Here is a 25,442-nt window from a genome sequence, read left to right on the forward strand (position 1 = left end):
TCTTCTGCTCCTATGCTTATCTTTGGTGGCACTCCGATTTCTAGGCAAAATGATATATCTTTTGCTGATTACCCTGACTTCTAATCTTTATTGGAATGAGCACATTACAAATATTGCTTCCTCTGCATCTAAAAAACTTGGTTTTCTCTTTTGCTCTCGGGTTACTTTTCTTCCAAACAGCTGTTCACTCGGTACAAATCGCAAATCCACCCTACCATGGAATATTGTTCCCACATCTGGGGTGGTGCCCCCAAAACCTCTCTCAGGCTTCTTGATTCCGTTCAGAAGAGGGCAGTTAGGTTAACAGTCGCTGTCTCATAGACGTACTGTTTCTGCTGCATGCCTCTTCTACAGATACTTCCATGGGCACTGTTCTTCTGAATTGGCTTTATAATTCCCGCTCTCTCTTTCAAAACAGTCCAAACACGTGCCGCCACCAGCCAACATCCATTTACTGTCCAACTTCAAACTCACAGAATCAACTTTTCATCTTCCTCGTTTATTCATTCAACTGCTGTTTTCTGGAACAACCTTCCTTCATACGTATTTCTTGAAAATTACAATCTACAGAAGTTCAAGTCCAATGTCAACAAATATCTTCTTTCGTCTCCTCAACCTCCAACCCAAGCACGGTACTAAGTACTATAGGTTCTAATATCTCTTGTGTTTGTGGTTTACATAAAAAAAAACAAAAAAAAACAAGATCCCACAGTTATGCACGCTAGGGGCAACATGTGCTCATATAATAATCACCTCTGTCGGCTGCTTATACGCAGTCTCTCTCTACTGCAGACCCAGCGTTGAGTTTGACTTCATCATTACATATCTCTAGGATGTCGAAACTACCCAAGCCGAAGAGAGAATCATAATAGGTGCCGACGTCAACTGCCGATCCCCAGTCTGGCACAGTACCACGACAGACCGGCAAGGCACCAGAAACAGCCAAAGACTGGAAGAGTAGTAGTAGCATGTGATGCAAGAAAGCAAGTGTATGAGCTTATGCAGCATCAGCCAAAAAGAAAAAATAAATAAACACACCATACCCTCCAAATGCCTGTCCAGTTCCTCCTTAAATTTATTCAACCTATCAACTTCCACAACGACAGATGGAAGTTTGTTCCAGCAATTAACCACCCGCTGGCTAAAGGCAAATTTCTGCACATCTGTTCTACATCTGTCTTTTCTTAATTTGAATTTTTGTCCCCTTAGGTTCGTAATCTGAACAAGTGGAAGGATCCCATCAGAATTCAGCATGCTCAACCCATTCAAGGCCTTATACACCTCAATCAGATCACCGCGCAGGTGCCTAGTCTCCAGCCACTGCAATTTGCAGAACTTAAGCCTCTCTTGGTAAGAGGATCCCTTCATTCCCCTCACCAATCTTGTTGCCCTTCTCTGTACACGCTCAAGCAAATCTACATCCTTCCTAAAATGAGGCCTCCAGACCTGTATGGAGTACTCAAGGCATGGCCTGACCATTGCCTTATACAGAGGGACAATCGCCTTTTCCCTGCTAGCAAAATTCCATATATCATTGACAAAACCCCATGACCTGCCCTGGCAGCCTGTCTGCATTGCTCAGAAAACTTCATATCTGACTGCACAATTACTCCCAGGTCTTTTTCATTTTCTACCACCTTAAGCGTAGTACCACACAGTTGGTACGTTTCTCTGGGGTTACTTCTACCCATATGCAGTACTTTGCATTTGTCAAGGTTAAACTTCAGTTGCCACTTCTTAGCCCATCTGCCTAAATTATCTAGATCCTGTTGAAGTAGCACACTGCCATTACTGTCATTAACAACCCTGCCAACCTTTGTATCATCTGCAAACTTCGACATTAAGCCTGATATACCTTCATCAATATCATTGATAAATATGCAAAACAACAGTGGACCTAACACCGAACCCTGTGGGACTCCACTAATAATATTAGTCCACGAAGAGCAGCACCCATTGATTACCACCCTCTGTCTCCCACTTAACCATCCTTTTATCCATTGTAGCAACTTACCCTTAATACCATTCTGCTCCAATTTGTACAATAGTCTTCCATGCGCAACAGTGTCAAAAGCTTTCCTGAAATCCAAATATATGATATCAAAATTATTTTTTGCATCCAGTTCTTTTGTAACCACATCATAATATCCTATCAAATTTGTCAGACAAGCCTTTCCCTTAACAAACCCATGCTGTGTCTGAATTATTGCTGCAGTCTTGTCTAGATGATCCTGCAATGCATCTTTAACCAGTGACTCCATTATTTTACCCGGAACAAAAGTTAAACTAACTGGTTTGTAATTACTCGTGTCACCCTTCGATCGCCCTTTGTGAATTGGGGATACATTTGCTCCAGTCCATGGGCACCTCCCCTGAGTCCAAGGATGCTGTCATAATTATGGCTAAGGGTTTGCTTAGTTGCTTTGCCGCCTCCTTTAATATAACTGGATAGATCCCATCCACCCCAGGTGCTTTTCTTATGTTTAACTTCAACAGTTTCTCCTCCACTTTGCTTTCAGTTATTACAAAATCATTAAGTATCCTGCTACAATTTGATAACCTTCTGCCATTTTCAAACCTTAATAATTCCTCATGTGTGAATTTAGATGCAAAATACTCATTCAGTTTGTTTGCTATCTGAGCAGGATCAAACAGTCGAACCATCGATGTCAAGTGGACCAATCAGATTCATCCCCTTCCTTTTAGAGTTTATATAAGTAAAGAAATCCTTGCTGTTTTTCTTAGCATCTTTTGCCAAGGATTTCTCTTAATCTGCCTTCGCCTGCCTAATCTCCTTTGTGACCTGATTACAGACTAGCTAATATCTGCCATAGGCTTCTGAGTCGCTTGATAATTTATATGCACCCCATGCATTTTTCTTCTCTGTTACAAGTCTCATTAGATAACCATTTAGGCCTAAACCTTGAACAATATTTCTTAATAGGTATGAAACTTTTAGTCGCATCCACGATTAATTCCTTGAATGCTTCCCACTTAGAATTTGCTGTTGGTAAAATCGTCAGTTGGCTAACTTAATACTGATGGTTAAAAATGAACCTTTCTGCTTCCCAACCTTCTGTAATACACTTTGGGAGGCGACCATCGACATCACCCTAACCACAAGAAATATCGATTTCCACGTGACCGACTGGAAGGTGCAAAATGCTTGGACCACATCGGATCACTGTACCATCACCTACTGGATACAGAGAACCACACAAGAACCGCAACAGAAAGGAAGATGCTAAACAGATTTGCAATCTCCAAAGCTAATTGGGAACTCTACCGAGAACAGCTCATCAATACAGCCGAACATGATAGAAGATGGCAAACCAGACAGGACGGCCAAGAAATAAGAGAGGACCCAGACAAACTGCAACAGATAATAATAAACATTATAACAAAGGCAGCTGAAGTCACTATAAAAAGAAAAATGCCTTCGAGCAAGGCCATGCCCTGGTGCATCCCAGAGCTGCAACAACAAAGGAGATTAGTCCAACAAAAAAGGAAAAAATATCAGAGAGCATGGAGAGCATGGAGATCGTGGCAGCCCACCGAGGTCAGTTACCTGAGCCAACAATATACAGTACTGAGAAATACTTATACTGAGAGTATAAAGAAAAGTAAAAATTCCTCCTGTGAACAACTGGTCTCAACTAAAGGTAATGAGAACCCCTGGGGAGTGGTCGACAAGATCAAAACAAATAAACTCCCCACGGGGGAAATAACCACAGCAACTATAACGCCGCAATGCACCCTCATCATAACATTTGACGACTCTGTGGCCAACATTTTGAACACCATTATAAAAGACCCACCGAATATACTCACAGAAGACCAACAAGCCATCATACAGGCAAACAAGACCTATAACACCCAACAAATGGAGCTGCCAATTACCATGGATGAGCTACGGGAAGCCACAACACAAATGCGCAACAAGAAATGCCCTGGCCCTGACCTGGACCCAGAACTCGTTAAGAGGGTGGTGGAGCACATACCGGAACCCTTGCTGAACCTCTTCAACTGCTGCCTCAGAGTGAGCCATTTCCCAACCAGCTGGAAAACAGCACATCTCAAGCTCATCCTGAAAAACCCAACTAAACCACTTGAACAACCAAACTCTTACCGTCCCATAGCACTGTTATCAACACTAAAAAGCTCCCGGAGAGAATACTACATCGAAGAATACTCAGCCACTACAAAGTGGGGTTTTTTTTTTTTTTTTTTGGCTGATGCTGCATAAGCTTGCTTTCTTGCATCAAATGCCTCTACTAATGCTAATGCTAATGCTCAAGAAGCTAACCCGGAGTCAACCAGACAATATGGGTTCAAAAGTGGACTCTCCACCATTGAGGCAATTCGGAACCTCCTAGAAAGTGCAGCACAATGTAACGAAAAGTACTTCCTGGTAATTGCGGCCGACTTTGCCAGGGGCGTTCATCACCCTCTGGTGGCCAAGAGTCCTAAGCAAACTCCGCAAGGCAAAAATCCCAATGAATTTATATAATTGCATTAGTTCCTACCTCTCTGACAGAAAAATCAGGGTAATGGCACCGTTCCGGAGCGTGACAAGATCGATATGCAGGGATCTGTCCTGGGGCCACTCCTGTGGAACATCACTTTAGATGAATTCCTGGCACTCGACTTGGGTGATGTCAACGCACAAGCTTTCGCAGATGACCTAACGGTGGCAGCGAGCTCTAGATTACAGTTAGAAGCCCTTGCGAACCATGTACTGCAAGTACTCCAGGACTGGGCAAACTTGCATACACTGGAGATTTCCCCGACCAAAACGAACTCAATTCTACTGAGAGGAGCACTCAACATCAGATGACCGGCCCAGACAAAAGTAAGGGGAAGCACAATCAAACTAGCAAAACAGATGAAATACCTAGGCATTATCCTAGATTCCAACCTGTCCTTTAAACAATACCTCTTATATCTGAAAGAGAAGCTGAGAAAATACACAGCACTAGTAGTCAGAGTAACACGCAAAGACTGGGGACTAAACAAAAGAACATTATCCCTCTACTATAAAGTGATTTTCATCCCAGCAATTACTTATGGAGCCCCAATATGGTACGCCAAAGCAAGAACCGCAGTAAATAAAAGAATCCTTGAAACGATACAGCGAAAAATACTCCTCACCATCACCAGGGCAATTAACACGGTGAGTACCCGCGCATTGAAGGTTATGGCAGGAACACTCCCTCTGGACCTGGAGGTGGTGAGATGTGGGTTGATGTACTACCTGGAAAAGGGAACACCGATCACATTTGACACTTTTACACTGGACCCTACAAACAACCACCAAACAGAAAAACAGAAAATCATGGAACACTTGAAAGAAACTTGGCAGAGGAGATGGCAAGAGATGACCAAGAGTGAAGTCACACGGAAATTTATATCCTACGTAGACAAGATATAAATCCTATCCAAAGGCCCCTAAAATGGTTCTAACCGGGACTGAACACCACCTACCTTCTGACGGGCCATGAGCCCTTTAACGCAAAACTGAATGCACTCGGACTGACCGAGGACCCAACTTGCACCTGTGACAATATGGAGACTTGGCAACATATCATGCACAAACGTGAATGCTATGAGGAACAAAGATCAGTACTTATCACCTGTATAAAGTTCATACCAAAAGACAATGAACATCACCTCCTGGATTCAGAAGATGAGTACACCGTGTTCGGCCACTATGCCCAGGACATCTTTAACAGACGGAGAACAGAAATCACTATCCGCAACAATACGGAAACATCTGAATAGAAGAACTCCATTGAAATTAACCAAGGAGGAGACATTCAAGACGACAGCATGGACATACCGCATGACTACAACTGATCAGAGGAAATTACCAAAAAAGATACCGCTCTATTCATGACCTGGTGCAAAAGGCCAGGACTGATGCTCTCAACGAATAAGACTACCTGAATTGACACCAAAGCAGTACTACAAACTGACCAGAGTCATCACTCCTCTTCCTGACCCCATAAGACGAACACGAGACTAGTGAGACACTAAACCAAGACTGTGACCTACCTGAAGTGACACTGAACTGGACATCCAAAAACCATGACTGTGACAGCAGCTACGCTGTCACCTTGCCTTTTGGCGATCTGAGTTGGACACCTAGTCTGCCCCACTTTCTCTCCCTATCCTGGCAGGGGGAAGGGGACTTCTGCTGCAGCATGGGCATGCCGCACTGACATCTGGAGTCTTCTTCCTTATTGGCCCCATACTTCTGTCTTTCTCCTCCAATCTTCAATCTTTCCCCCCACTCTCTCTATACATCATAGTGTACGCCCTACACGACAAAAACTTAAATAAACTTCCAAATTATAACAGCCAAATTGCACATCAATTCCGAAATTTAACCTCATTAGCAAACCATCCCTTAAAATTGCGTTATTATTATTATTTTATTTATTTATTTTTTTTTTTTTTTAAGGCCCTAGCTGAAATCTCAGGAAATTAGGTGGAAAGGCCTGCCAGAGTAAATAACTATAATAGTGGTGTACCTGGTCTGCCTTCATGGGTCTGAGTGTGGGCAACATTGGGCCCCAGCAGGGGTCTAGTGGCTAAATGGCCAGAGGAACAACGATACACAACACAATACTTCCAAATCCCATACATTTTTAAATCTCTAGCCTTAACAGTGATCTGTTACACCCACAAAGAAAACCACGCGGAGATGGGGGGGAACCCTTAGTGCCGTTTGACACGAATGCACTTGTCAGTGAAGTAAATGTGTGTCTCTCCCACCCCTTTGCCTGGTGGGTTAACCACTGCCAACTAACATATCCCATCCCCGGACCGGGATGGGCAGCTTGATCTTCCTACCGGATGTGAAACTACTTGGACATGACACCGACAAAGACATTCTGTGGCTTTGCTGCCAACACGCCATTGGCGATCTGAACTGGGTACTCTAACCCAGTCCTCTTTAAAACCCCATCCCCAGGCAGGGGAGGGAGGAGACAGGTCTTTGTCTCCTCTCATTCAGCAAAATCAGTTCTAATGATCACTTACCTTTCAGCAACAATCCAATGCATAAGTTTAAATGTTCATGAGAATGCAGTGTATGTTCATATAACATTTTCAATTCAAAATCACCTAATAAAAGAAATGCCTATCACTTAGCAGAACACTATATATTAACCTCCAATGATTACCAAAGATTCAGTTGAAGTACAGGGGGGAGGGGGTCCTCGTTATCTGAAGACAATTGGTTACAGAAAATTCAACTTAAAACGGGAACCAAATTTTCGTAATGTGTATTATGTACTTGTACATAGTAAAAAATGGATTGAAAGAACTGAAATATGAGACAATTATTTTATTACACATTTTTTTATTATAATACGTTGAACAATGTAAGGTTTTTAGTTTTACGAATAAAGAATGAATCCAGAGTTTCTTTTTTTTGCCATATTTTTTCAGATAAAATTATGTTGTAGCATTTAGTTATGTCTTTAACTTCGCACTTAACCTTTGCTGCACAACCATGAAGAGGGTCAATCTCACAAAATATTCAAGTGCTTGGTCAATTTTCTCAAGTGCATCCTTTAATTCTTTAATTTAAAAATCCTCATAACTGCAGGGACTTGGATAATGAACACTTGGATACTGGAGTACCTCTATATCTGAAAAAAGGTGTGCCAACAAAAACTATTTAGTTATATTACAAAAAGTTTTAGGTGTCGGCTGCTTTTGAGTTATCATGTGGATATCCCTGGAATGGAAATTTTTTAACATACAATAACCAAATCTAGTAAGTTCCCAAGACCTTTAAAAGCTCCACAACTAACACTGAAAAACATTTTAAAAGCAATGGAATCAAATCAATCATCTGATAGTACTTACTTCAAGTTGCAGAATGGGTATGGTCAGCATTCACCTCAAAAAAAAAAAGGAAGCTTTTGATTTCTGCATTCTCTCACTACTGCCACACAATATCAACTAGGTGATATTTAAAGGAATTTTTTTGTGGTAGATTGGATTAAACAAAAAAAGGTTGCAAATAATTAAAAAAAAAAAAAGTTAAATACTTACCAGAGTGGAGTTTAAAGAGCACTTTAACAGAGTAGTCATAAAGTTGGCTTGAATCTTGAATACAAGGTATTAGTGAAGCTAACCTACACTGGCCTGAATTTGTCATTGAATTTGACCTTGACATATCCAGAGAGCCAAATACTAAAAAAAAAAAAAAAATCACTGAATATTATTTTAGAATGCCAATTACAAAAAATAAAGATTTATAACATAGTTGAAAATCTATTAAAATCCAGACTAATTTACAGAATATAAACCTACTCATATTAGAGATCACACACAATCTGAAGAATAATAGGCAGAAATAGACTTGTCAGATTTAGTTTTGTATATATTGTTTTAAATTAAAAATAACATACTTGAAGAAAACACTTCACTATATAAACTGTTGTATGCATTTAATGATTAATCTGAACAGTGCACATATTAAACGTAAATTTCATTAGAACCAAAAATTTCAGCACCTCTCTGTGGCTAAATAATATTACCTAGATTAACATCGTAATATCAACAATTAAATTGTTTGGAATAATAGGATTTATGTACAATAAGATACTGAATAAACTGAACAAAAGGTATTACTGGATCAATGTCTAACATTTAGTTCTAATTAAATTTCAAATGTGCAATATTTCAAACTGGTCCATTTAAATGCATAATAATAGTTTATGCAGTTAAGTGTTTTCTTCAAGTAAATAAGAAACTGCTTGCTTATTGAAGACAAAAAATGTGGTTAGTTACATAATAACTCAAAAATAAATCTATATATTAATAGAAGACGTTTTCTTGAGATGGCCATTGTGAACAATAGGCCTAACCGATCGGGCTGAAAGTAGTCTCAAATTGAAGATATTTCTACCTAGGTGTGCAGAAAAATGAGAAAATATAAAAATTCCGAATAGTTTTATTTTACAGAATGGGCCAGTTTCATAAAATAAACTGAAATGAGAAAAAAAAAAAAAAAAAAAACCAAAACGCCAGCCGCCATGCTCCTCTGACTGGTCATGTTGAATGTACCTTGTGGCAAAAAAGAAACACGCATTTTCGTGCTCCTGCAAATGCATCCAGGATCAGTCTGAAATGTGCATTTAAGGATCTGAAAGATTTAATATGTCACAGTATTGGCTTACTTAGTGAAAGGTGTGTTCATTGTCAAGCCTTACATTTTAAATGTGAAAAGGTCAGGGATCACTTCATTTTCCTGTGGAATATGGCAATTTCAGAAGGTTGATCAATGGTTTGAGACTTATAGTCATACATCAGAATTATTTGGATCTAGAAATAATAACAAGAGAAGCTAAAGGACAATGGGTACGCTTACCACATACAGATCTGACTCCATCCAATTCGACTTTGCCATTCTCATTTAAGAGACGGGAGTTTCCTATTTGGCTGGCTTTTGCAGCTATAAATAAAAGTCAAAGGCAAGCATTTGATAGAGTCAGAATTTCGCTTATTAAACCAGTATTTAATCATGGCCAATTGCATATAACAATGTCTTGGTTCCAGCATGGTAAGATAAGGTTACCAGAAAGGCACAAGAATATAAAAACATGTTTTCAAACAGGTTTTTAGGAGCATTAGCAACTAAGGCCATATTGCTCCGGGAATATGCGGTGGTCATTCCCTGACCTTTCCGCATCCTCCGTATTTGGTGGTGAGGGGCTCGAACCCCGGTCTAATCAAGAAGCAGGTACTACGCACTGCTGCTCCTTCACACCTGGTCATGGAGGCGCCCAGAAGTATTATAGACACTGTACTACAATTTGTATGTGTGAAATTGTTACACAACACGCACATTTTGAATAATCGGAAAGATGGTGAAATGAAAAAGGATTCAACGCGTACTGGCTTACCTGTTCATGACAAAACACGGACTACATTTCTTTAGGACAGCTAGAGAAAAAAACCTGCTACCAACTGCAAAATTTTTGATACGGGTACAACTAGTATCTCTTAATTTTGATTCACTGGGTCTGTATAGAAAGTAACAATCTGTGATTTCAGTAGTAATCATATTTTGGGGAAAAATTTGAAATTTCAGAATAAAACTGCAAAATTTTAAGAATGCTAAGTTCCTTAAGTCCCTCTGACAGTTTATCTAGTTCTTCCTTGGGAGGTGATCTGATTGAGGTTTTAAGCCTTGAATGGTTTGAGCACGCTTGCATCGTATGCCTCTACTAATGCTAATTTTACTTGGGACGATTCACAGATTAAAAGACTAACAGCAGCCACAGACAGAGGCAAAAGTGATTCTTGCACTGCTTCTACTGTAATGAGTAGCAGCCTAGAGAGCAAGTTGGTGGGGATTTCAAGAGCTGCTGGGAGTCATCAGGGAACAAATAAATACATGGGCTGTGTCATGGTAACTAAGATTAAGAACAGTGCATGTATACTTGCATGTACACCAATGCTAGAAGTATAGTAAATAAATTTGATGAATTTGAAGTGCTGATCAAAGCATCAAAGGCAGATACTGTTGGGATATCAAAATGTTATCCTACAGATATAAGCAATGCAGAATTGGAATTTGGGGAGTACAACGTGTCCAGAAAGGATAGACAGGGTAGGAAGGGTTAGGCTGTTAGTTAAGAAACACAAAATCTAAGGAAGTCCATCCAGTTGACATGGGTGGAAAGTGAAATGTTGAGTCAGTTTGGTGTGACAAACACTGGGAAAGGGAAAATGAGAGTAGGAGTGTGTTATAGGTCTAAAGACTCTGATGAGTACAATGAACAGTTGTGCAGAGAAATAGAATGGGCCAGTAAATCAGAATGTCCTGTAATGGGAGATTGTAACTTTCCCGATATTGACTGGAACTTGTGAGTTGGTCACTCACAGACTAGCAAGACTTGTGGATTTATTGTAGGATTGTTTTCTACAGCAACATGTTCCTGTAGAAACTAGAGGGAGTAATAATCTTGATCTGATTATAAGCAGTGATTATTCACGCATTAAGAATTTGCAGATAAAGGAACCACTAGGTAACAGTGATCACAGTGTACTGATGTGAATTTACTTAAAGGTGTAACTAACATCAAGGGTAAAGGGAAGGGTTTTTGCTTTCGTAAAGGTGACTACAGTGATTTCAGACAGTTTTTAAATTTTATACAATAGGATCAACTGATGATGTTACCAACAGTGAATTCGAAATGGGAAGCCTAAATGGATGTCAGAGGAATTAATGAGGCTCATAGCATAGAATAAAAATGCACAGGATGCATATAAATTATAAGGCAACACAGAAGTCAACAGCAGATATAAGCTAGTCTGTAATCAATTCACAAAGGAGGTTAGGCAGATTACAAGAAATCTTTGACAGAGGATGCAAAGAGTTCTTTACTTATATAAACGCTAGAAGGAAGGGGATGAATCAGATTGGTCCACTTAACATAGATGGTTCGACTACTGATGATCCTGCTCAAGTAGCTGATAAACTGAATGAGCATTTTGCATCTACATTCACACATGAGGAGTTATTATTCAAGGAGGGAAATGCCAGACATTTATCAAACTCTAACATGGAGCTAAGTGATTTTGTAATAACTGAAAGCAAAGTGGAGGGAAAATTGTTGAAGTTATACAAAAAAAATGCCTCTTTCAATATAACTGGATGGAATCTATCCAGTTATATTGAAGGAGGCAGTGAGGGAAGTTAGCAAACCCTTAGCCATAATTATGAGAGCATCCTTAGATTCGGGGGAGGTCCCCATGTACTTTAGATGTGCAAATGTATCCCCAATTCGCAAAAGGGGTTCAAAGGGTAACACAGATAATTATAGGCCTGTTAGTTTAACTTCTGTTCTGGGGAAAATAATGGAGTCACTGGTTAAAGAGGTGGTACATGATCACCTAGACAAGGCTGCAGTAATAATTCAGACACAGCATTGGTTTGTTAAGGGGAAGTCTTGTCTGGCCAATTTGATTGCATACTATAATGTGGTCACAAAGGAACTGGATACAAAAAATAATTTTGATATCATATACTAGAATTTCAGGAAAGCTTTTGATACTGTTGCACATGGAAGACTGCTGTACAAAGAGGAGCAATACAGATTAAGGGCAAGTTGCTGCAATGAATAAAGGGATGGGTGAGTGAGAGATGGCAGAGAATGATAATAAATGGACACTGCTCTATGTGGACTAATGTTATTGGTGGAGTCTCCCAGGGTTCGGTGCTGGGCCCACTGTTATTTTGTGTTTTATCAGTGAAGGTATATCAGGCTTAATGTCCAAGTTTGCAGATGATACAAAGGTGGGCAGGGTTGTTCATGACACTAAAGACAGTATGCTACTGCAAAAGGGTCTAGAAAAGTTAGGCAGATGGGTTGAGAAGTGACAATTGAAGTTTAATATTGATAAATGCAAAGTAATGCATATGGGCAGTAACCCAAGAGAAACTCACCAATTATGTGGTACTACACTCAGGGAGGTGGAGAATGAAAAAGACCTGGGGTAATTGTGCAGTCAGATATGAAGTTCTCTGAACAGTGCAGACAGGCTGCCAGAGCAGGTCATGGAGTTTTGTCAATGATATATATACGGGCTTGGCACACCCAGGGTCCTGAGCCGGATATCACCATTCTTCTGTTTCTTGGTGATTCCTCTCTCTCTCTCTCTCTCTCTCTCTCTCTCTCTCTGGAAATTTTTTTTTTTTTTTGGCTGGGGCAGCATAAGCCTCAGGCTTCCTTGCACTATATGGCTAATAATAATAATTAGCCATATAGTGCAAGGAAGATAATAATAAAATTTTGCTAGCATTATCCCTTTGCATAAGGCAATGGTTAGGCCACACCTTGAGTATTGCGTACCAGCCTAGAGGCCTGATTTTAGGAAGGATGTAGAGTTGCTAGAACGAGTACAGAGAAAGACAACAAGATCGGTTAGCAGTACAAAGGAGTGCAGTTATGAAGAAAGGCTTAAGTTCTGCATGTTGCAGCATCTGAAGACTAGGCACCTGCGAGGTGATCTGACTCAGGTGTATATGGGCTTGTAGATACTTCCGCTTGCTCAGACTAAGAACATGAGGGGGGCACAGATTCAAATTGAGGAAAGACAGTTGTAGAATAATGTGCAGAAGTTTGTATTTAGCCTGTGGGTAGTTGATTGCTGGAACAGACTTCCATCTGTTGTTGTGGAAGTTGATTGCTGAAATAAATTTAAGGCCGAACTAGACAAAAACTAGACATTTTTTCCATCCGGTCACTTCAAACATTTGGAGTGACCGGATGGGAAAATGGGAAGTTTTCTTTTTGGCTGATGCTGTATAATCTTACTTTCTTGCATCATATGCTAATGGTAATTTGCAGTCCTTTTTTTGTAAAAAGGCCTCTAGGATTATTGGAGTAGTTAGACTAGTGTTTTAGTATCTGTTTTATGGATGCCAACCCCCTGAAGGAAGTGCTGATTCCATGATTCCATATTTTCTTGCTTCTTTTGCTATCCTAACACTAATATTGGTTATATATGTAGTATGCAGATGGTGGGTCTCTTGATATTACTTGGTTGAGGCTGACGTTGGTTCAAGGTCTTGGCACCATTCTCCACTGTTTTCTTAATGATATGTGGGGGGGGAGGCTATCTGTTGCTATGGACTAGTCTGGTTATGGCTTCTAGTTCCTGTTGGAAGTTTTCTTTATTGCAGATCTGTAAGCTCTTAAGATGAAAGATTTCAATTACTCAGACTTTAGTTGGGTGACAGTAGCACAATTCATAATTCGGTATGATCTCCCTGCATCTGTTGGTTTCTTGTAAACTTCCATTTGTAACTGTGTGGGTTTTCTTGTGATTAGGATATCCAGGAAATATAGGCTGCCTTTGTCCTCTATTTCAATTTTGAACTTTATCTTCTGGTGGTAGTTGTTGAGCATATCACAAAATTTTTGCAGATCTTCAGATCCATGGCCTTTTTCAGATTGCAATTATGTCATATACATATCTGATCCAGAACTTTGGTTTAAGGAGTTGTTTTTCCAAGTGGGGTCATGAATATTTCTGCCATGAGAGAAATTCATTTCCCATGCTTAGGCCTAAGAACTGTACTTTTAAGAACTTTTTAAGAACTTATTTAGTTTTTAGGAGCATTAGCAGCTAAGGCCATATTGCTCCGCCTGAGAACTGTGAATAGAATGATCCACTGAAGAAGTAGAATGATCCATTGAAAACATGACATATTTCTGATTTCAAAATAAGCTTTGAATCACAAATACATAAGCACTTGTAGATGCATCAGTAGTATCAAAAGAATTTCCCACTGCACTTCCACCTTTGTAATCAATATAAGTTTTCAGATGAATTTCATCAATCATTAAACTAATTTTGCATCCTGAAGAATTTAAATTGGCTAATTTCTGTTTGGCATACATCAGAAAATGATTCTCTTGGTGGTCATCTGGAATTTTTGTGTTTAGAGAAGAGCAGAGCCTACGACTAGTATTTGGATAAGGGAGAAGTAGGAATGAAGAATACTGTAGAAGTTTGTAGGCATGTGGAGATATCGAAAACACCAAAGACAAAAATATTAATACTTCGGTGGAATATTGGTATGCATTCTTTTCACATTCTAACAAATGTAATTGTTCACTTATGAATTCAAATTGCTCTCTTGCTATTAATGTCTCTCACAATGGAATTCAGTAAACTAGAAGCAACATTTAAAACAAAAGAAATATTATAACATCACTGCTGTTGGTTATTATTATTATTATTATTGTTGTTTGGTTTTTTTTTAGGAGCATTAGCAACTAAGGCCATATTGCTCCGGGATATGCGGTGGTCATTCCCTGACCTTTCCGCATCCCCGTATTTGGTGGTGATGGACTCGAACCCCGGTCTAATCAAGAAGCTTATGCTACGCACTGCTGCTCCTTCCCACCTGGCTACGGAGGCACCACTGCTGTTGGTAATTACTGGTATCTGTTTTTAGATGTCAGTAATCTGATTGAAACTATTCACCTTCATAGGAAGTTCCATTCACTTTGACTTTCCTAAATTATGAATTTCAGTGCTCTGTACAAATACCGACAACATCAAATCTTCACTAATCACGACTGAATAAGCAATGGAAGGTGCTGGCTGAAACATTAAATATAAAAACACAATACAGTTATTTTTTGAAATAACTTGCCAGCATTCAGGTGCTGTATGTTTTATTCAGGCACTCTGCTAGTTGTGGGACCGTAAGAAATTCTCTGGCTTTTTCATAATCATGTTTACTCTTAATACTATTTTCCAAGGTCTTCTTAAATTTCTTTTTCTTCTAATCTTTGCTTCTTCTTTTCGGAACTGTCTCTTGTAAATGCCTCTGATGACAAATAGCTTGGACAGTTCGGAAAATGTGATGGAACAGCTCAGTGAATTAATTTTGGATGCTTGAAATCTACAGCGATTCTCTTTTTTTTTTCTTTAAATTTAGATGCCCGTCTAATTATCTGGGATGGCTCGAAATGGATCTGACATACCTGTAACAATATGAAATATATAAATAAAATGTTATGCTCTCTTCCGAATTTCGAATTTCATTTTACTTATTATTAGCATCTCAGAGATGATTGTTATTAGCTTACACACCTAAGGATAACTCAGTCCGTGTACACAGGCCTACAGTTTATCAAAGGTTGCATATAATTAAATTTCGTGTATTTATCTACACTAAAAGTTTCAATAAATAAAATTAATATTACATATTGCACAAATATTGAGATTTTTTGATTTCTTAAACAAGCATGCATGCACTTTTCTCCAGTGTATCCAATATATCCAATTCTACATGCAAATGGAATGGGCAAGTAAGCGTCAATGCCTTATTATGGGTGATTTCAATTTGCCTCTAATTGATTGGAGTAAATGGGAAGGAAACTCGACATGGGGAACAAAATTTTTAAATCAACTAGATGACTGTTATTTGTATCAACATGTCAGGGAAAGTACTAGAGAAAAGAATATCCTAGACCTCATCATCACACATGAATCAGATGACATAACAGGGCTGACAATAGAGGAACCAGTAGCAGGAAGTGATCACGGAGTTCTACGGTGGATGATGACGAGAGAGGTAGCAGAAGTAAAAGGCAAAGGAATGGGTTTTAATTTCAGAAAAGGAAATTACGATGCCTTAAGGTACTACATGGCCTCTATTAACTGGGTAGATATCGTGCAGAGAATGAATACAATTGAACTGTGGTACGCTTTTAAAACATTAATCACAGATGCCTTGAATGCGTATATACCATTAAAAAAAAATACTCCACGAGAAGGGTTCCAAGTTGGATGAATAGTGAAGTTGCCACATTACTTGAGCAGAAAAAGGTGGCATGGAAACGTTACAGAGCAATAAAAAGTACTGAAGCCTATAACAGCTACAAGGTGATGTGTAATAGAGCCACAGGAAAGGTTCGACAGGCAAAGGCAGTTTATGAGAAATCACTAGCAAACAGAGCAAAGAGGGGGGATAAAGAATTCTTCACATATATAAATGCCAAGAAGAGCAGGACAAACCAGATCGGACCTTTACGTAAGGGAAAGGGGATAGTAATAAATACACCAGCTGCCGTTGCAGATGAACTCAACAGTTATTTTGCATCGATATTTACAAATGAAAAGCCTTTTGTGGCAATGGGAAATTGTGGGAGCGAAGTTAAAAAATATGTAATTAATGATATTGAAATTTCGCAAGATTATTTAATGAAAAAACTTTCAAGCCTACAGACTAGTAAGGCTCCTGGAGTTGATGGAATATACCCTATAATCTTGAGAGAGGCGGCAAGCGAGTGCATTGAACCACTGAGGCTGGTTATGCGAGCATCACTAGACTCTGGGGAGATTCCCTTGGATTGGAAAAGTGCAAATGTATCTCCCATACATAAGGGTGGCTCTAAAAGTGAAGTGGGAAATTATCGACCTGTCAGTCTGACTTCAGTAGTAGGGAAAATCATGGAGGCATTGATCAAGGGTGGAATTCAGGGTCATTTGGATCGAATTGAAATTCTCAAGGATACTCAGCATGGTTTTGTAAAGGGAAAATCATGTTTAACAAATCTGGTTCGCTATTTCGAAAGGGTCACTCACGAGCTGGATTTAGGGAATAATTTCGACATTGTTTATTTAGATTTCAGCAAAGCTTTTGACTCAGTCCCACATGAGCGGTTGCTTTATAAGCTGGAACAGGTTGGAATCACTGGGAAAATCCTTAGATGGATAGAAGGATGGCTTCAGGGCAGGAGGCAGAGGGTTGTGATAAATGGCTATTCCTCAGATTGGGTTGATGTAAGAAGTGGGGTTCCCCAAGGATCAGTATTAGGACCACTGTTGTTTTTAATTTTCATAAACGACATTGATGAAGGGATAGAGGGCGTGATGTCTAAATTTGCAGATGATGTTAAAATTGGTAGAGTAGTTAATGATCACTGTCAAGCTGAGCTTCGTCAGAGAGACCTAGATAGACTTCAAGAATGGTCAGAAAAATGGCAGCTGTGCTTTAATCCAACAAAGTGTAAGGTATTACACCTGGGAAACAGTAATCCCAAAATAACTTATTCACTTGGTGGAGTTCAACTAAACCCAGTACTGGAGGAAAGGGACTTGGGTGTTACGATACGGTCAGACATGAAATTCTCTGAGCATTGTAAACAGGTTGCAAGGAAGGCCCATGGTGTCCTATCGATGATCTATCGAACTTTTGCAAGTAGAGATAGGGACGTGATAATCCCATTATATAAGGCCTATGTTAGACCACACTTGGAATACTGTGTTCAAGTATGGAGACCGCACCTAAAGAAAGACATCGAGCTTCTTGAAAGGGTGCAAAGAAGGGTAACTCGCCTGGTGAGATCGGCAAAAGGGCGTCCTTATGAAGAAAGACTTCGAATATGTGGGTTGCAGAGTTTGGAAACTAGACACCTTAGAGGAGATTTGATTGAGGTGTTTAAGGCTCTGAGAAGCATCAGTAAAATGAATGAGGACAAAATTTTCAAGATTATAAATGATGCTAGAACTAGGGGACATAAATTCAAGTTACGCGGGGAAATGTTTAGATTGGACTGCAGGAAGTTTTATTTTAGCCAGCGAGTTATAAATTACTGGAATAAGTTGCCTTCATGGGTGGCAGAGGCCGACAGTTTGGGGAAATTCAAAGGTCATCTGGATAGTACTTTCGGGTAAGGGAAGCGCATAGGATGATCGGATTAATTTCCTTTTTATTTAATATTTAATTTCATTTTATTATTTTTATTTATTTATTAATTATTATTATTTATTTAATTTTTGTTTTTATCATTGTTTTGTTCGGTTTTTTTTTTTTTTTGGCTGGTGCAGCATAAGCCATAGGCTTTCTTGCACCATACGGCCGTTACTAATACTAAAAAAAAATACTAATACTAATATGAACGGAATATTTTATATATAAATGAAACCACAAAAGCCAAAATTCTGACAAAATTCACTTCTATATTCTGACAAAAATATCTGTTTCATATTCTTATATATTATCATTCCATTATTGTCAAAATACTCCTATTTAAGATAACTGCTATTAATGTACCACAAACTTATTTTAGCAAACTTACCTCAATGTTCAGGTGCCACAAAATCTTTCCTTGGTATAGCTTTCAACCATTTGTTAGTTAAAACAGTATCCTTCAACGGAAATCCAAAGATGTGTACTTTCTTTATAATTTCCACGGCATCCAGGAACACGTTTTCCAGGAATTATTAAAAACTTCAAAGCACTTTTATGAGATGAAATACACAAGACACGAACAAACAAAAATACTTTTATGAAATGAAATAGCACAAGACACAGCCACCTTGAAACAGCAATGCTCGAAGGGGCTTAAGCTCTATCTCCTAGAATTACTGTAGTTCTTGACCTTTACCCCTCGGCCCACTTAAAACAATGGATTAGCCCACTGATGACGTAGTGATAAGGCATTATTATTACGGTGGCGATGGCAGAACTACAGAAATTGCCAACTTCAATCTTAATTCACAACCTTTTCTCAACACTGCTCCATACCTGCTGATTAAATCCTCAGATCCCTACTCTCAATATCACTAGCACCAATGTGAACAACAATACTACCCTTTGTGAACCCCAAAAGGTGGTAGCTGCTCCACATCATCCAAATTAGCTTCTGGCAGACACTCTGGACACTCCCACCCACCCTCCCTTCACAATATATTACCCATTTCCCTAACAATCAAGTCACCTACTATAGCTACCTCCTGTGGGACCACAAATCTTTTCTCTGAGGAATATGAACGTGTTTGTCTGATACTGAGGCTTGGGCTCAAGTCCTAGGCTGGGTGGCTGAGTGCTTGATGGGTCCTTCTCTCCTTTAATCCCTTGAGGACACCAACCCAATTCTTCAAGCCCCATATAATATAATTAGAATTCCACATTTGCACCTTGACAGAACCTATCCCTATCACGTCATACTAAAGTTGGCTTCACAAAGAGGCACAAGAAACACTCATAACACAATACTGATTCACAGGAGAACTGCACTTGGAACTCCTCCCCCCCCCCAGATACCAAAGCATTCTCACTACTTTGAGCCCTTTGCTTTGCTGCTCTAATGTAAGACACAATATTAGCCTAATTTAAAAATAACTTACAAACTATGATACTGAAAAGAATTAGGCAACATCCCACCTACTTGACGGAAATACAAACCTTGCTATTTTAAATTACGGTACATATGTGATAAAATTTTATTATAAAAATGTTTGTATTAAAATTAAACTTTTTTTTTTTAGATTCAGAAAAGTGGACAACATTTTGTGTAGACTTTAGTAGTTTATGCCTAAACTATACTTAGTCAGAGGTCTCCATTTGTCTTGAATTTTAGTGGGGTTGGCATTTTTATCATTCTGATCGTGTAGTTGTGTTTATTTTGTAACTGGAAGAATAATTCAAATGTTTCATTAAAATTTTTTTCATCATTTTAACAGACAACTGGAGACCTCTGACTAAGTATAATTACTTTGTCAGAGAAAATTATGGGGTCCATGATTATTCTTGGATTTTAGGAAAACTTATGATACTGTTGCACATGGAAGACTACAAATTGGAGCAGTATAGCATCAAGGGCAAGTTGCTGCTATGGATAAAGGGATGGTTCAGTAGGAGAAGACAGAGTGGTAATCAATGGACATCGCTCTTTGTGGACTAATGTTATTAGTGGAGTCACCCTGGGTTTGGTGTTGGGCCCTTGTTATTTTCTGTATTTATCAATGAAGGTATATCAGGTTTAATGCCTAAATTTGCAGATGATACAAAGGTTGGCAGGGTTGTTAATTACAATACAGTACTACAACGGGATCTAGAAAAGTTGAGCAGATGGGCTGAGAAGTGGCAACTGAAGTTTAACATTGGCAAATGCAAGGTACTGCATATGGGTAGCAGTAACCCCAGAACAACGTACCAACTGTGTGGTACAACATAGTACCAAGGTAGTAGAGAATGAAAAGGACCTGGGGAAATTGTGCAGTCATTTATGAAGTTTTCTGAGCAGTGCAAACAGACGGCATAAGAGTAGATCATGCTGTCTTGTCAATGATATAGAGGAATTTTGCTAACAGGGATAAGGAGGTGATTGTCCCATTGTACAAGGCAATGGTCAGGCCATACCTTGAGTACTGCATACAGGTCGGAAGGCCTCATTTGAGGAAACATGTAGAGCTGCTGGAATGAGTACCTAGAAGGGCAACAAGATTGGTGAATAGAACAAAGGTTGCAGTTACCAAGAAAGGCATAAGTTCTGCAAATTGCAGCATCTGGAGAGTAGGCACCTGCAGGTGATCTCATTGACGTGTATAAGGCCTTGAATGGCTTGAGCGTGCTCAATGCTGATGGGATTCTTCCTCTTGCTCAGATTACTCACCTGAGGGGACATAAATTCAAACTGAGGAAAGACAATCAGAATAGATGTGCAGAAATTGGCCTTTAGCCAGCAGGTGGTTGAGAGTCGGAACAAACTTCCATTTGTTGTAGTGGAGATCGACAACTGAAATAAGTTCAAGGGAGAACTAGATAATGAATGGATGGGCGAAATGGAAAGGATTTTTTTTGGCTGGCTGATGCTGTATAAGCTTGCTTTCTTGTATCATATGCCTCTACTAATGCTAATATCATATTGGTGAACAGATCCCTATTTTGAGAGTTGCTAAGTTGAGTTTCTTTTTAATTACTAAAATTTAGTGGTTCTGTTTTTTTTTTTTTTTTTTTTAAATTAGAAGTGCAATTATTACTTGTGCTTATCTGACAAAGTTATGTAATTTGTTCTTTACTTGATTCTTGCAACTGCTTAAAAAAACAAAAGTTGTGCTCTTCAGCCACCACTTTTACTGTACTGATATAAGAATGATATATATATAGCCACCACTGTTATAATATCAATATAAGAATGTTAGAAATGTAATACTAATTACAGTAACGTCATAAGAATGATGTAAATACAATTCAGTATTTTTCTATATAATTGCATAAGAGTACAGTCAATATTAGAAGTGTTTTATTAAGTCAATACACTACAAATTTATAGCAATACAGATGCAATGCCCATCCCATAGCACAAGTGTAACACGTAGTCATAACGTAACTTTAAACTAGTGCGCTTGTTTGTTTGTTTGTTATTTGGTTTTTAGGAGCATTAACAACTAAGACCATATTGCTCCGGGGATATGCGGTGGTCTTTCCCTGACCTATCCACATCCTCAGTATTTGGTGGTCACGGACTCGAACCCTGGTCTAATCAAGAAGCGTGTGCTACGCACTGCTGCTCCTGCCCACCTGGCTACGGAGGCACCTAACTAGTGCGCAATAAGTACTGCTGCTGAATAATCATACAGTGTAGATTATTATACTCATGTGTCTTAGTTTTGTGCAGTATTCTTAAATTAAATTTAAGAAAGAATCGTGTCTCAAACTAGAGAATCGTGTCTCAAACTAGAGCATTGAAACAAAGCTCAAAACAGTGAATGGTTTTGGCTAGGGAGAAATCTGCCAATGGCAGTTCTCTTACAAATCAGGGTTTCATGATGTGCTATGATTATTGCCTATTTGCAAATCTACCTTTAGCTGGACATGACATGGCCAGTGGTGATGTATTTCTGTATGCTCTCATTGTAAAGAGCAAAATGAAGTTAAGCACTAATTCAGCTTTCTGATGGGCTTATAGGAGAGCTTGGAGATGATGCCCTCAAAAGAATAAAAGAGAACCCTTCAAGCACACAGCTGCCCAACTCAATGTAACAGTCCACAGTTGAACAAAGAATATAACGACATTCTCAGCTATTGTCAGGGAAACAGGAAATAAGTTGTGCAAGAAGAATAGGTAGAATTTGACCAGTGTATGTTGTGTCTGCCAGGGACAAAAGTTGATGACATTATAGAGCATATCATCTTTTAAGGGTAATACTATTGTACTATAATTCTACTAGCGATATTAAAAGTGAGGGATCTGAGGGCTTACTTAACAAGTACAAAGCAATGTTGTGAAAAGGTCATGAAGATAAAATTTGAAGAGTCTGCAATTCTGCCCAAACAAGATAGGAGGGAAGAGAGTCATGTCAATCAATTTAGTCCTGAAGAGGCTGTGTAGTGTAAGGCTCATGGGGTAGAATTTTCCTTGGCGTGGTTTGTGCTTGTTAACAGGAGAGACTGTTTACATAGTGATGGGAGACACTTAAACAGGTGTTCAAGAATATTTGCTGATGCTATCAAGGCATTATATGGGTTTTAAAACTGATAGCTTGGGAAGATATCCAGACTAACAGATTAACAGCAGCTGCAAGCAGAGGTGAAAGTAATTCTTGCACTGCTTCTATTGGCTTATACAGTAGCCCAAAGAGCAAGGTGTCAAAGAATACCAAGACCTGATGGGATCTTCATGGGCAAATAAAACAATTACATGGGTTATATTAGGATTACCAAAAAAGGAAAAACAGATGGAAGTATACTCTTGCATATATGCTAATGCAAGGAATATAGTAAACAAATTTGGTGAATTTTTGAAGTACTGTTTAAGTCAACAAATGCAGACATAGCAGGGATATCAGAAACACGGGATGCACAATTTCAATATGATGAGCACAATCTGTATAAGAAGGACAGGAGAGGCAGGAAAGGAGTAATGCTTTTGGTTTACAAGCACGCAGAATCTAAAGCAGTGCACAAAGATGTGGGTGGCCAAGGCAATGTTAAGTCAGTGTGACATAGGTCAAACAATGAAAATTTAAATTTTGAACATATACAAACAATACCTGAACTCTTATGAATTCAGCTATCACACCATACAAGTAACAAAAGCTAATTTTATAGAATAAAATTATGAAAAATTCACTGCAAAATAATTTAAAAATTTATTTACATGCAGTGTCTACATAAAAAAACATGCAAAAAAACATGCAAAAAAATAGAGTTATTTGCTCTATAATACATACCAGCAGTCTGTAATGTAAGTATTTCATCCATGTAGTCAAACATCTCACAACTAAGCTGGAAACTACCAAAATAAAGTAATAAAATAAAAAATAACTTAATCATTAGCAATTTTGATAATCTATATATATGAGGACTGTTTAATAAAGAATGATCATAATTTTTTTTTCCACAACTAACCTTTATTAATCATCCATATTTTAATGTTCCTTTTCAAAATAGTCCCGATTTGATGAAATGCACTTGCACAACATTTCTACCATTCTTCAAAAACATCGTGGAAGCCATTTTTTGACACGAGTTTTGAGTACTTAGCCATTTTTTGGCTAAGTACTCAATGACAATATGAAGTCTCACATTGTCATAATGCAGCATCCACCCACCACCTGCATGGGGTTGTGGCCGTTTGTGACTAATATAATCCCTCAAAGTGTATAGTACAGTTCTGTAGTAAGGTCCCATAACAGTTATATGACATGGCACAACATGCTGGTAAGCCATTCTTTGAATGTCAAAAAAAGTAACTGATCATACCCTTTCCAATAGAAGCACAACTTCCGCTTTTTTCAGTGTAATAATGCAAACTACCAAACACAGGTTTGTTGCATATTCTCTGGGTTGAAATGATGAAGGCATATCTCATCAACCATTATCACTGTGAGCAGAATCTCATATATCTTTGAAGGTGCCTGTGTAGCCAGGTGGGAAGGAGCAGCAGTGCGTAGCACACGCTTCTTGATTAGACTGGGGTTCGAGCCCGTCACCACCAAATACGGTGGATGCGGAAAGGTCAGGGAATGACCACCACATATTCCCGGAGCAATATGGCCTTAGTTCCTAATGCTCCTAAAAAAACCAAAATAACAACTACAACATTCATCTTTGATAACCATCGATTCCAGTGCTGCTCCTGACAAATCTCCATGCAAACTTGCTTTTGATCAGGTGTTATTAGTCTTGGAACCCAGTGTGCACAAACGTGTCCTATGCAAATAGTCATAGAGAATACTGTGCATGTTTCGTACTATATAATTTTGAACTGAAATTGAAATTTTATTGAAATTAATAGAAATCATGACTCAGACCAGAGCAGCAAAGCAAAAGGCTCAAGCTAATGGAAGTACTGTGGCTCAGAGGAGAACTGAGGGGGGCAGTTGCCTTTTGAATCACAGCCTTTTAAAATGCACTGCTTGCATGATGTTTGTGGAACATTCAGGTACGGGACATTAGCATTAGTAGAGGCATTTGATGCAAGAAAGCAAGCTTATGCAGCATCAGCCAAAAAAAAAAAAAAAGAAAGTAACATAAATAAAAATAACCACTTCCACTTCACCCCTCTGTTCGTTCGAAATACCTGTCCAGCTGAGCCTTAAACTTATTTAGGCTATCACCTTCCACGACAAGGGATGGAAGTCTGTTCCACCTACCAACCACCCGCTGGCTAAAGGCAAATTTCCGCACATCTATCCTACATCTGTCTTTCCTCAATTTGAATTTATGCCCTCTCAGGTGATTATTCTGAGCAAGAGGAAGAATCCTATCAGCATTGAGCATGCTCAAACCATTCAAGGCTTTGTACACCTCTATCAGATCACCTCGCTGGTGCCTAGTTTCCAGACACTGTAATTCGCAAAACTTAAGCCTTTCTTCGTAAGAGCACCCCTTTGTCCCATTCACCAATCTAGTTGCCCTTCTCTGTACTCGTTCCAGCAGCTCTACATCCTTCTTGAAATGAGGCCTCCACGCCTGTATACAGTATTCTAGGTGTGGCCTGACCATTGCTTTATACAAAGGAATAATCACCTCCTTATCCCTGCTAGAAAAATTCCTATATATCATTGACAATACACCATGAGGTACTCTTGCAGCCCGTCTGCACTGCTCAGAGAACTTCATATCTGCCTGCACAACCACCCCCAGGTCCCTTTCATTCTCT

The 25,442-nt window shown here is 39.0% G+C and overlaps 1 protein-coding gene across 1 annotated transcript in view; it reads right to left on the reverse strand.

Moving 5' to 3' along the window:
- LOC150085164 (huntingtin-interacting protein 1-like) overlaps positions 1–25,442 on the reverse strand; it is a 637,041-nt gene that overhangs the window by 488,114 nt on the left and 123,485 nt on the right. The window contains exons 7-8 of the mRNA XM_090373855.1: positions 23,509–23,570; positions 8,068–8,208 (exon numbers count right to left, since the gene is read on the reverse strand). Coding sequence (XP_090229981.1) covers positions 8,068–8,208; positions 23,509–23,570 — 203 coding nt within the window. The remainder of the gene's footprint in view (positions 1–8,067; positions 8,209–23,508; positions 23,571–25,442) is intronic.

Source organism: Mastigoproctus giganteus, chromosome 5, assembly GCF_048544385.1.
Source record: "Mastigoproctus giganteus isolate SK-2022 chromosome 5, ASM4854438v1, whole genome shotgun sequence".
In the NCBI taxonomy this organism is placed as follows: Eukaryota; Metazoa; Arthropoda; class Arachnida; order Uropygi; family Thelyphonidae; genus Mastigoproctus; species Mastigoproctus giganteus.